We start from the raw sequence: 13,150 nt of genomic DNA, 5'->3' as shown, positions 1-13,150 counted from the left end.
TTCTGTAGACTCTCTTCTCTTCTTCCTCTTCGTGACGCCATCCAAACCTCTTCAGTGCTAGAGTTCAGCTTGGAGCCTGAGCCTTGATACTGTCTGTTCTACAAAGGCAGGGTGAGACACTTGGGGACTGAAGGTCGGAGCAGGTGAGGTCCCGGGGAAGGATGGGCTCATGAGTGCTCCCCACCCTCCCTGCAGACATCTTCCCGCAGCCGGACCTGACCGAGGAGGGGCTGGCGCGGCCTGTGCTGGCGGGAATCGTAGCTACCATCTGCTTCTTGGCAGCTGCCATCCTGTTCAGCACCTTGGCTGCCTGCTTTGTCAACAAGCAGCGCAAGCGTAAGCTCAAGCGCAAAAAAGGTGGGTGTCTGTCCCCTTCCCTTGCTCTCCCTGGCCCGGTTTCAAATGCTCCCCATCAAGAGAGATGGACCATTTTTAGCATGGCCCCCCTTGGAAACAGGGACATTGAGATCTTGTGGATAGAGCTGCCAGTGAGACTTGATTTGAAAGTGGGGGTAAGAAGCAGGGGTGGTGGGGAGAGGCTGCTGGGGCCCAAGCTAGCATGAAGGCAGGGGCCAAAGATGCCCACTGTGAGCACCTCCTTCCCTGTGCAGTGGTGCTCCAGCCCCGTCAGCCCCTGCGGATGAGCGTGCTGCGTGGTTGCTGGCTTGGCCTCAGCAGCCTCTCCCCTTCTCTTTCCTTCCAGACCCTCCACTCTCCATCACCCACTGCAGGAAGAGCCTGGAGTCTCCGTAAGTGTCTCTGATCCTGGGAGAATTGTGCTGTTCGTGGCAGGGGGCGCGTAGGTAGACCGCTCGCCTTACCCAGCCGCATCTGTGTTTCTAAGCCATTTCTTCTTGATTGACCTGTGTGTTAATTGTACTTGCCCAGCCCCATCTCAGTGTTTCTAAGCCATTTCTTCTTGATTGACCTGTGTGTTAATTGTAAGTTGTCCACACTGGTAGAGGGAGTGGCAGTGCAGATGATCCAAATTAGCCAGTAATCAGTTTCTCTTCAGCCTTGGAATGTATTTCTTTAGTGTTTTCCCACCCTAGCAGATTTGCCTCCTTAATATGTGTTGCTTAAGTTGATATTAAAGTGAGCTTGCTTGTCTTGAAAAGAGGGGAATGAAGCTGGAGGTGTGCTTAGAGCACAGCAGAGAGGGGGCAGACCAGCACAAAAGTGAAGAGGGGGGTGTTCACTGGAAAGATGGATGATGGGGGGGCCGGGTGCGGCGGCTCACACCTGTAATCCTGGCGCTTTGGGAGGCTGAGGCAGGAGGATTGCTTGAGGCCAGGAGTTCAAGACCAGTCTGGGCAACATAGCAAGATCCCGTCTTTAAAAAAAAAGGAGGATGCACGTCCAGACGGTGGAGAGTTGGCCAAAGCATTTCACACCACGATACACAGCCAGTTTTCTTGAGCATGAGGAACCTGGGTGCTGGGTGGTTGCCGAGAGAGGGAAAGGAAGTCCTGGCCAGCACACTGCCTCACCTCATCCCCTCCTGGCTGTTGCTCCTCCTTGCAGCTTGTCCTCTGGCAAGGTGAGCCCCGAGAGCATCCGCACGCTCCGGGCACCGTCAGAATCCTCCGACGACCAGGGCCAGCCCGCGGCCAAGAGGATGCTGAGCCCCACCCGCGAGAAGGAGCTGTCGCTGTACAAGAAGACCAAGCGGGCCATCAGCAGCAAGAAGTATAGCGTGGCCAAGGCAGAGGCCGAGGCAGAGGCCACCACGCCCATTGAGCTCATCAGCAGAGGCCCTGACGGCCGCTTCGTGATGGACCCTGCCGAGATGGAGCCCTCGCTGAAGAGCAGGCGCATCGAGGGCTTCCCCTTCGCCGAGGAGACGGACATGTACCCCGAGTTCCGCCAGTCGGACGAGGAGAACGAGGACCCACTGGTGCCCACATCTGTGGCCGCCCTGAAGTCCCAGCTCACCCCTCTGTCATCCAGCCAGGAGTCCTACCTGCCACCACCAGCATACAGCCCTCGGTTCCAGCCCCGCGGGCTGGAGGGCCCCGGTGGCCTGGAAGGTCGGCTTCAGGCCACAGGCCAGGCCCGGCCCCCTGCCCCCCGGCCCTTCCAACATGGCCAGTATTATGGGTACCTCAGCAGCAGCAGCCCTGGGGAGGTGGAGCCGCCCCCTTTCTACGTGCCAGAAGTGGGCAGCCCCCTGAGCTCCGTCATGTCGTCCCCGCCCCTGCCCACCGAGGGGCCCTTTGGCCACCCCACCATCCCCGAGGAGAATGGAGAGAATGCATCCAACAGCACGCTGCCCTTGACTCAGACACCTACAGGAGGGCGCTCTCCTGAGCCCTGGGGCCGGCCAGAATTCCCCTTCGGGGGGCTGGAGACCCCAGCAATGATGTTCCCCCACCAGCTGCCACCCTGTGATGTGCCCGAGAGTCTGCAGCCCAAGGCCGGCCTCCCCCGAGGACTGCCCCCCACCTCCCTGCAGGTGCCCGCGGCCTACCCGGGCATCCTGTCTCTGGAGGCACCGAAGGGTTGGGCAGGCAAGTCGCCCGGCAGGGGCCCTGTCCCAGCGCCCTCCGCCGCCAAGTGGCAGGACAGACCTATGCAACCTCTGGTAAGCCAAGGGCAGCTGCGACATACAAGCCAAGGCATGGGCATACCTGTTCTGCCTTACCCGGAGCCGGCCGAGCCGGGGGCGCACGGCGGCCCCAGCACATTTGGCCTGGACACCCGGTGGTACGAGCCCCAGCCCCAGCCCCGGCCTAGCCCCCGGCAGGCCAGGCGCGCCGAGCCCAGTTTACATCAAGTGGTGCTACAGCCCTCCCGGCTCTCACCTCTGACCCAAAGCCCCCTCAGCTCCCGCACCGGCTCCCCCGAGCTCGCCGCCCGTGCCCGGCCGCGCCCGGGCCTCCTGCAGCAGGCAGAGATGTCAGAGATCACCCTGCAGCCGCCGGCCGCGGTCAGCTTTTCTCGCAAGTCTACGCCGTCCACGGGCTCCCCCTCCCAGAGCAGCCGCAGCGGGAGTCCCAGCTACCGGCCCGCCGTGGGCTTCACCACGCTGGCCACGGGCTACCCTTCCCCTCCGCCCGGGCCCGCCCCTGCTGGGCCTGGGGACGGCCTGGACGTGTTTGGACAGACGCCCTCCCCGCGAAGGCCGGGGGAGGAGTTGCTCCGACCAGAGCCCCCGCCACCCACGTTACCTGCTTCAGGGTGAGTGCGCCGCCTCTTCCGCCACGCGCGCCGGGTCGACTTCCTTCCCCACCCGCCTGGCCCTGCCCTCCGCCCCGTCCATCCGCCCGGCGACGGGGCTTGTGCGGACACGGACAAGCATCCCTCGGGAGAGGAGTTCTGGCCGCCGCGGCACTGGCGGGGTGCGGTCGCTGGGGTGGAGCGGGCCCGCCTGCCCGGGTGCCCTGCCGGGAGCATGAGGCGTCCTCTCCAGCAAGCCCCGGGCTCTCAGCGGGCGCACCGCACCAGCACCGGGGAGCGGCGGATCCCAGCGAGTGCCCCTACGGGGGTGGACCCCGTCCCTCGTGGAGTTGACGGCTCTCCGAGTCCCTGTGGTCCTGGCATCGGGCAGTGGTCCCGGGGTTGCCCACACACCTCGTGTCTGGCCTCCTTTTCTTCCCCGGCCCCTCCTCGTTGCTAAGCAGGACCCCGGAGCCTGACTTCTCCAGACCACCAGGCCGGGGGCCTCCCGTTCCCAAACTCCTGGCCCTTAGCAGCCCTAGTGAGCGTCGCACTCCAGCCCCCTCCTCAGCCTCTCCTGGAGGCCCAGAGAAAAGTGTCAGGCCTTGTGACCATGTGCGGGACCCCCACCCCCACCTGTGTACCTCGCAGGAAGCTGCAGAGAGACAGACAAGCTCCCGCGACCAGCCCGCCCGAGACAGCACTCTCTAAACCGTAGCAGCTGGTATTCCAGGTACCAGCGCCTGGACACCTGTCTGTGCCTCTTCTTCTCTCATCCTTCTCCCCTGCCGTCCCCCCTCCTCCTCCCCCTGCACCTCCTTCCTTCTCCAATCAGTCTTTCTCCTCTCTTCCTTCCTCACCATCGACTTGCTCGGAAGAGCCGGCCACGCCTCTGTAGTGCCCCCGGATACCCCGTCCCCCCGCCCTCTTCTCTCTCTCTTTCTCTCTCTGGCTCCGTCCTTTGGTCTCTCTTCTTGATGTAGCCGCCTGTGGAGGGAGCAGAGAGTTCCAGAGGAGGCTGGCCTGGTGGAAGGCAGGATGGGAGGTGGTCGAGGAGGAGGCAGCCCAGCGCCCTCCCCCTGCCCCGTCCCCCACCCTCCCTGGTACCTGGAAGTACAAGGTCACCTCCCACCCCCAGCCCCACCGCGGGCTGCTCCGGGGCCGATGAACGGGGTGCGGGGCTTAGGGCGCAGGGAGGTGGAGGAGCCGCAGCCGCCGCCTGTGCGCGGGAGGTGCCGCGGCCGCCCTGTCTCTGTGCTTTGTGCGCGCTCAGCTCATCTGCTTCCTTCCATCGTGTCTGGGTCTCCGTCTCTCTCCTCCTCCCACCCCCACGCTCCGGCCTCGCCTGTCCGGTGCTCGCTGTGCCCCTCCCTGCTTCCCTCTGGGTGTGCGTGGGCGGTGCCCCCCGGCCGGTGTTGATAACTGCTTTGTTTCTGATTGATCTCAGCTATCTGGGCAGTGTTGTCGAGACAAGCCTCTCCTCAGCTCAATAGGTAAGGGAGCTCCTCGGCTGGGCGGGCGGGGGCGGGCAGGCGGACGGGGCTTCGGCCGGGCCATTGCTTCCTGGACAGGGGATCCAAACCATGTCCCCTCACCGCCCCGTGGGGTGGCCGCTGCCGCTCCTCGATCCCCACGGCTTCTGGGTTCCCCACATCGAGCCACGCTCGGCACCGCCTAGCTGCAGCTTCTGCCCCCAACCCCCCGTCCCCATGTCCGGCCCTCTAGAGCCCCCTGCGGCTCTCCTCACTCCGATGCCTCGCCAGCCTGCTGCCAGTACACCCAGGGCCTCCCACAGAAGCCCTGGGGCCCTGCATGCACCCCGAAGGGGCCCAGAACGCCCGAGATCTGCTTTGCATCTCTGCACCCTTGGGGACCTCTCTGGGGCCCCTCTGGTATCCAGGAAGAGCTCCCCGCACCCTATTCTCCCAGCAGCCCCAGGCATAGCATCCCTTCTCCTGGGGTGGCTGGCCCCTCACCAGCTTCTTGAGATCTTCGTGGTATTAGGCTGTCTCGAGGAGCACAAGGTTGGGATGAGCCCCACTTCTTCCTTGACAGTGGGGTCCTCTGCAGGGTCAGGTCCCTGCAGTCCTGTGGGGCTTTGTAGCGAAATGTCATCACTCCCCTGTGCTCCTTGCCTTCTGCAGCCTGACCTTGGGAGTCACAGGACTGAAATGTGACCTAACCCTTGGGTCCACATTGCTTTCAAGATCCCTGTTGTAGCCTTGTCGACCTCCCTGGGTCATGCTGTAGGGAAGGGTCTTAGGAGGACCTTCCCAAGGGGAGGGGGCAGGCTTCCCCTGGGCAGACAGGCATTGAGCTGGCAAGAAGTGAAACCCCCAGGGACCAGCACTGTGTCCCTCCCCCTGCCCCCGCAGTCAGCCTCTCCTTGAGTGTCCTTCCAGGTGGAAGCTAAAGGAACTTGGGCATTCAGGGAGCCTTTGAGTCCCTCACAGAAACTCAGGGCCACCCGAAGCTCGCTCCCTCTCACGGTAGCTTGACAAGGTGCTGCCTCTCGCCGCGGACCCTCTGCCCTGTGCCTGGGCACACACAGGCATCCGGCACCTGCATGGGAGACGGCGAGCCTCCTGTCCAGGTGCTTCTGGCTTTCCAGGCAAGAAGGAGACAGACAGGTGCCTTCCCCACCTAGAAATGTCAAGGGAGGTTCACTTTCCTAACCAGGGCTATAATTCTCATTCAGCCCTAAGAGTGGCCTCCATAAAGAGGACTGCCCTGACATTTCTTTACCATCTGTAGCTATAAAATTGTCAGCAGCCCAGAGGCCCTGGAATTGTGGGTGAGGCTGTCTGGCATAGGGTGAGTGTGAGGGCTGTCAGGCAGCGTTTATGAGCTCACCTGCTCCCAGGCCCTCCTGCGGCCAGAGACCCACTGGTCTTCCACCTTCCTCAGCTCCCTCCCTGTCCCAGCTGTGACTCCTCCACAGCCCCCGGAGGTGTGGGAGCCCTAGACTAGCTCTCACCCCAGCTCCTGGAAATTCCTAGACTCTGTTCTCATGTGTTATTCCTCACCCCTTCACTCAACTCCATTGACCCTCCCCTTTCCCAGTGTCCCCACTGTGCCAGATCCAAGAGAAGCCCACTCTCCTTTCACTGCTGTGGCAAACCCAGAAACCAGGGGTAGCGATGAGGGACCATCGTTTCTCTCCCGGGCCTGGCCAGCATCCCCAGCCTAGGAGAAGGAGACCCTCCCCATCCTGAGTCAGCCCCTCGGTGCTGGCCTCTCCTGCCTGCTGGGAGCCTCCCCGGTACGGCTGCTGGGCCCTGGGGAGATGCAGGCTCTGTTCAGATGCTGTCTCCATGCTGCGCCTTTTGCATGTGTGCCCTCTTGGTCTTGCTTGGAGAAGTTGTGACAGCTCTTGTCCACGTGCGTTCTCACTGTTTCTTTTCCCTTCAGTTCCTCTCCTGTTCCTTTGGTCCATATGTAGTTGTTGCCCCTGCCTCTCCTCTTTTCTCTCTCCCTTTTTTTCTCCTCTTCCCAACTCCCTTCTCAGCACGGGGAGTTGTGTTGCGTGGACCTGTCCTTTCTGTGGACTATTGGGAGGCTGAGCCAATTCTTAGCTCCCTTCTGAGCCTAGTGATGCCCTATCCTCACCTCTGCTTCCACTCCCTTTCCCGTTCAGGCTGACTGTCACCGCAGGGAGGCAGGTGGGTCTGGAGCATGGAGTGGCCCCTGTCCTGGGTCAGCTGTAGGAAGGGGCCCCTTTGGAAACAAGCCTCTGCCAGGTTCTGAGGCAGAGCACTGGTCTGAGCCTGGCCCCACACAAGGGTTCCATCTTGTGGTCAGCAGGGTGGGCTCAGACCTGCAGACTCCTCAGACTCCTGCAGTGGACCCACCCTTTCCCTTGCTGTGGCCCGTCTGTGAGTGGCTTTCCCCTGCCTCCATCAGTGTATAATCAGGCAGTGGTGTTTGCTCTCAGGTGATTAGAAGAGGAGAAAAATGCACATCAAGCCACTGCTTCAGCCTGTTGGCCAGGGAACACTGAACAGGGTCAAAATGGTCAGCTCCTGGGCGCTGAGCTAAGGAAATATGCAGGGGGTTTGACTTTCCCTGTCCTGAGGCTTGCCTCCACTTTGACCTGGCTGCATCTTTCCCCGGCTCTTCTGGGTAAGCTGAGAGCTAAGCAAATAAGACCTCCTGGGCTACCTGGTCATGATTTGGGTTTTGTACGGATTTTTTGAAAAGAGAGAAAAAGAGTGTTGGCTGGGTGCGGTGGCTCGTGCCTGTTATTCTAGCACTTTGGGAAGCCAAGGAGGGCAGATCTCCTGAGTCCAGGAGTTCGAGGCCAGCCTGGGCAACATAGTGAAACCCTGTCTCTACAAAAAATACAAAAAATAGCTGGGCATGGTGGCACATGCCTATAGTCCCAGCTCCTTGGGGGGCTGAGGTGGGAAGATCATCTGAGCTGGGGAGGTCGAGGCAGCAGTGAGCCGAGATTGTGCCACTTCACTTCACTCCAGCCTGGGCGACAGAGACCCTGTCTCCAAAAAAAAAAAAAGAGAGAGAGAGAGAAGTAAGTTCCAGGCAATTGTTGGTAGTTCTGTACTGCAAAAAAACACCTCTGTGCCAAGGCTTTGAGGCCCTCATCTTACAGTAATCCCCTGAGTCCCTGGAAGAAGGGGAGCCCCAGGGTTCTTAGCATTCCTGCATGCTTTAGAACAGTATAGGCTGGTTGGGAAGAGAGCTGTGACCTGAAATTCTTGGAGAGCCCAGGACAGGCTTCTGGTGTGATGGCGTCATCTATGGATCAAACTTAGATTTACCTGACAGCTGAATTCCAGGGATAGGATGGAGTTGCTTCACTGAAGCTTCACTGAAGCTTCCCACTGAGACATTGGCACCAAGAGCTCCATGACCAAAGGGCCCCAGGTGGGGCTGGCATTGGCAACAAACATGGCCACCTTCCAATTCGATTGCACAGGGCTTTACGTGCTGTTGGTAAAGTCTGTTAGGTCACATTCTATGCGTCTTTTCTGTACCATGTGCCAAAAATGGACTCATTTTGCCTGCCCCGCTTCCTCCCTCCTGTTCTGCCAGACACCAGCTTTTGTTTTTTCCTCCTGCATTGGGTGAGGGTCTTGGTGTGTCCAGAGCCTTCTTTTGTCCTGTGGCTATGCTTCGGTGCTGAGCCCAGAGCTAAACAGGTGGACAGCAGGTGTCCCGGAAGGGCTGGAGCTTGGCTGTTTCTTAAGGGAAAATCGGCTGCTTCTGGTCACTGGATCATTACTGTTTGGGAATTTTTGCTTGAAGATACAACTTAAGCAGGCTCCTCTCCAGCCCTGGTCTGTCTTACTGGGGCTGTTCCACCAAAGCACAGAACGTCAATGCTAGCCTCAAGTACGTTGCAAGGCAGATCTATTTCTCAGGTGTGGCGGGGATGCCATGCTTTTCTTCTTTGTAGCTGCTATACCTGTGTTGATTGGGAAGACGCTGGAAGGGCAGTTGAGAGGTGAGCCTAATGTTAAGAGTCTTGGCTCTGTCCCACGATGACTGGATTATTCAACAGGTTGCTTACCTCTCTAAACTTCAGTGTCTCCGTCTGAAAAATGGGGGCATTGTAGTATCTACCTCTTAGGTTTGCTGTAGAGATTACAGGCAATTATTGTACAGCAGTGCCTGCTGTGGTAAATGGTAAATCAATGCTAGATGATAAAAATGACAACAGTGCTAAGATGTTGATTCTAACCATCATATCACCCCTGGAAGTTTCACCTGGCTTGAAGAATCCCTAACAGTTTTCAGGGCACCCTGTACCGGTTTCTCTCGTGCCCCAGCGGTCGCCCTGGATGACGTTGGAGAGCACTGTTCTTGCTGGTCATGTGCCTCCCTGACCACACGTTGCTCACCCTGTGTGGTCCTCCTGAAGAGGCCAGCCAGGAGACAGAGATCGACTGAACAGGTGGATTCACATTAACTTTCCTTCTAGGCAGCATGAAGAAGCCTCAGTTGAGGATGAGAAGGGGTGAGGATGTGCCATCCACAATGGGAAAGTGTGCTCCCTCCTGCCTGGGCACCTGCACCCTTTGTCTGCCTTCCCGCTTCCTTCCCAGCTGCTGCTGCGCTATAGGATCTCTCTGGGTAGACTGGCATGTTTGGCCACTTCTTCACGAGAGGGCTGTGTGTGCCTGTGTGTGCACCTAAGGGACCCTGTGTAGCCTTCTTAGCTCTGCTGTCAGGGGCTATGGAAAGTCAAGAGGTTGACCCTGACCTGAACTTTGAGGGAGCCTTTTGAAACTTTATGGACTAAAGGACTAGAGAATGATGACATCCCCCAGGAAGATGGAGGTCACTGCATTGCCAGTGCATGCAGGAAACCCCAGAGACAGAGGCTTATCTGCAATTAGTGTGTAAGTCTCCTCTTCCCGCCTCGCTGCCAAGATATTTGATGTTGGGGAGAAGAGGCTGCAGGCTTCCTATCCCTCTTAACATTTTTTTTTTTTTTAACCTCAGACTGCTTGCTGACCTTTGGGGTCTTCTTTTGCCCTCACAGCATTGTCTGTCCTATACCTCTTTTAATCAGGACTTTCCAAAAACTGTTTGCGATGGAGATAGGGGAGGGAGTTGGGGGGTCAGGAGAAGAAGAGCGAGGCACACCCATCCTCCGTGGCCCCAGATCATCCCTGCTTCTCTGATCATGTGCTAATGCCAGCGCTGGTGGGAAGACAGAGTGACCTGTCTCTTTCTCTTTCCCCTTCATTCCTCAGGCTCCGAGTTGGGTTACTTTGAGAAGAAATGGCATTGAGAACATGTCTTCTAGGTTTTCCTCTTTTATGACTCTTGAAAGATTGTCTCCAATATGCACCGAGTGTCACAGACTGCCCCTCCTCTCAGCTCTCTTGGCTGTCTTGTGTACCTGGGCTGCTGCATGGGTGTGGCCAGACTGTGGACCCTGTCCTAACCGTGCACTTGATCCACCAGGCAGGTGACAATCAGGATGCAGGAAGAGAGGCCAGTACACATGGTCTTCTGTTCCAACAGCCTCGTTTCTCTGTTGAATCCTAAAATATAGAGGTTCACCACGTTCTTGTTACAGACAGCAAGGGCTCTGGGAGGCTACCAGATTTGGTTGTTCTGCCGTCATCTCCTGCCACTTTCTCCTGTTCTCTTACATGGCCGAGGAGAGCTGAGCCTAGTCTGCAGGGTTGAGGAGACACTGCCCTGAAAATGTTGGTATATGACAAGTATTTGTTGCTGTTAGCTGCTGCTGTTCTGTGGGAATCTTGCAGCTGCAGGAGAAGAAGCTGGCAAGGCTGGGTTTTGTGCAGCCTGTCTTACTGGGGGTCGGGTTTCTCACTTAGCACCCCCTTTTCTGGAGATGGAAGACGATTCACTGGGATATAGGAGCTGCTTGCCCCCTGCTCTAATATGCCCTTTTACTTTCCATTCAAAGGTCTTGATTGTGGTGATTTCCCAGACGTTGAGCCTACTTCTGTCTCTGACACTAAATGCATCCCAGCTTGAGTTACACGGGAAGGTGCTTACTATTAAAGTCTCTCTCTCTCCCTTTGCTAGGGTCTTCTGATTGCTCTGCAGGTTGGTTTCCATCCGAGGTGGGCCATGCTCCTGGAGCTTCCTACTGGGTTTTCTTCTTTCCAGGAGCAATAGAAAGGCGGGTGTCATGGAGCCATCGTGGGCACCTTGGGCTGTGTAGGACTGAACTCTGTCCTCCTATGGGTCAGCTACTTGGCTTTCTTCCAGCCCCTCTTCCAAAGCCTCACACATCCGGGAGCTGAATTGTGGCTCTCTGGTTGTCCTTTCCAGAACACTTTCACCTGCACCCGGGAACGCTGCTGCACCTGAGAGGCTGGAGGCTCTGAAATACCAACGGATAAAGAAGCCCAAAAAGTCATCCAAGGGCTCTTCGAAGTCAAAGAAACGATCCGGTAAATGATGGGCAGCGGCCCGCCCCGCTCCTCCCACCTTGCCTTGCCGTTGTCAGGAGGGTTGTTGGGCTGCCGTTGTCAGGAGGGTTATTGGGCTTAGGGCCCCAACCTTGGGCTTTCTTTAGAATTGAATCCACAAGCTTCTCTTGTCCTTTGTTTCTTTTTTTAACACTATTTTTCAAGCAATACACAAACATAATTTTCATATACAAAATGAGAAGGATAAGGGGACTCTATCTGATTGCCCTCCCAATTTGTTTCCACTTACCTAGAGAACTGTTGTTTTCAGCATGTGTGCTTTTGGAAACTTTTCTGTGCCTACAGCTTCAGAAAATGTATCCTATTGTTTTGGTGTGTTTTCAAACAACACAAATAGTACAGATATATTTTTCCACTCTGCATTTCACCTTGCACATAACTCTATCTCCTTCCTTACTTCCCCTCTATCATTTCAGGCCTTCTAGTGAACACAGGCATGACGGGACCCCATGTGGAGCTCAGGGTACATTGCAGCCTGGGCCCAGCCTCTGCAGGTTGGCTACACCCTTCTCAGTGAGATGGAGTGAAGCCTCCTTACCCCACAGAGAGGGCGCCTCTATCGAAGTATGTCCGATGTGTATCTAGCAGGGATAGGTAGCTTCTGAGTGCAAAACGAATTTAGCCCTCTTTAAGACTAGAAAATTCTTTAATATTTGTAAAAAACCCTCTTTTCATGAATGATTTTAGGAGTGTTGTAGCAGGCTGTCAAGGAAGAATGCTAAACAGTTGCTTTGGAGAGCTTTGATAACTGTTGTAGAGTAACTCTCTTTATAGACAGGATTATGGGAGAGTGTTATACAGAAATTCAAAGCCCCACGAATCTCTGGGAGACAGTGATCACTTATGCTCACTTAGCCTTTGGCTGGTACTAGTATCCTTTCAGTTTACAGACGGAAATACTGAGGCAGAGAAAAAGAAAATGATGTTTTTAGGGCTTGGGTTAGAAACTGGAGCTCAAAGCTGCATTTTCAACCAATTTAAGCCCATTCTTAACCCATTTAAGACCCATCAATATATATTTTTTATAGATGTATAACTTATATATTTCTTTATTGCAAAAAAAGTCACATCAGAGACCTGCATTCTCTCTTGTTCTGATGGCGGTGGTCCTGTTACCAGTTCTGTGGTGGCATCTTCCAAATGTCTGTCTTTAGCCCGGGTCCCTTCCCTGAGGTCATGGCTCATATTTCCATTTGCCAGCTGAACATGCATTTGGGTGTTTCATATGCCTTTACGATGTCTAAAGCAGAGTTATTGATCAGCCTCTCCAGGTCTGCTTCTCCTCAGCTCTTCCTCAGTTTAATCACTAGCACTGGTACCCACTGGGGTGTCAGGCCCCTTAATTCCCAGATTCTTCCCTTGCCTTCACATCTTATGTCGAGCCCACTAGGTAATGCCTGTTAGCTCAGCCTTTGCAACATATCCTGAATCTGGCCACTTTCTGTTGTCTCTATTGTTAACTCTGTGTTCTGAGTCACTGTCTGTCCCACCTTGACTACTGCAGTACCTCGTGGCTGGTGTTCCAGCCCTATCCTTGTACCTTGCACTGCGGACTCCACACACAGCCAGCACAGCGAACTGCAGGACACATAGCAGCATCCTTTCAGTCACGAACTCACATGTGCAGGCGTGTGTGCACATACACAAACACATACACACTTGTGATTAAAACCTTCCCATCATAACCAGATTCCCATTGTAACCAGAACAGATTTCAAGCTCCTAGATGCCCTGCCTGTCTTTGTTGCCTCACTCTTTTCCAACTGAGATGACCTCCCTTCTGTATCGGGGACACACCACATTTACCCTTAACTTGGGGCTTGCACACATGCCATTTCTTCTGTTGGGAATAATTTTTCTTCAGATCTGTGGAAGGCTCATAATTTAAGATGCAATTCAAGGGTTAACCCTTTAAGGAGCAGAGTAGTGCCTCAGTTGACCCTATTTTATCTTTGTAGTATTTTCAGTAACTGCAAATTTTATTTCTGTATTTTTAAAGTCTTGACAGTTTGTCTCTTCCTCTGCACCCTCACATAGATGCATAGTTTTTGAAG

The 13,150-nt window shown here is 55.9% G+C and overlaps 1 protein-coding gene across 5 annotated transcripts in view; it reads left to right on the top strand.

Moving 5' to 3' along the window:
- The window catches only part of IGSF9B (immunoglobulin superfamily member 9B), a 57,251-nt gene that overhangs the window by 32,081 nt on the left and 12,020 nt on the right, over nt 1-13,150 (top strand). For 2 of the 5 annotated variants that reach the window (XM_054439187.2, XM_054439186.2), the window contains exons 16-19: nt 196-357; nt 704-749; nt 1,525-3,180; nt 10,936-11,057. In XM_054439187.2, the coding sequence (XP_054295162.1) occupies nt 196-357; nt 704-749; nt 1,525-3,180; nt 10,936-11,057 (1,986 nt within the window). Of the gene's footprint in view, nt 1-195; nt 358-703; nt 750-1,524; nt 3,181-3,810; nt 4,231-4,606; nt 4,653-10,935; nt 11,058-13,150 lie in introns of those variants that run through there. The other 3 variants (XR_010127671.1, XM_054439190.2, XM_054439188.2) reach the window with 3 other exon arrangements.

The sequence above is a fragment of the Pongo pygmaeus genome, chromosome 9 (genome assembly GCF_028885625.2).
Source record: "Pongo pygmaeus isolate AG05252 chromosome 9, NHGRI_mPonPyg2-v2.0_pri, whole genome shotgun sequence".
Lineage (NCBI taxonomy): Eukaryota > Metazoa > Chordata > Mammalia > Primates > Hominidae > Pongo > Pongo pygmaeus.
The sequence above is the reverse complement of the archived record's forward strand: the minus strand, read 5'-3'. Positions and strand labels throughout refer to the sequence as shown.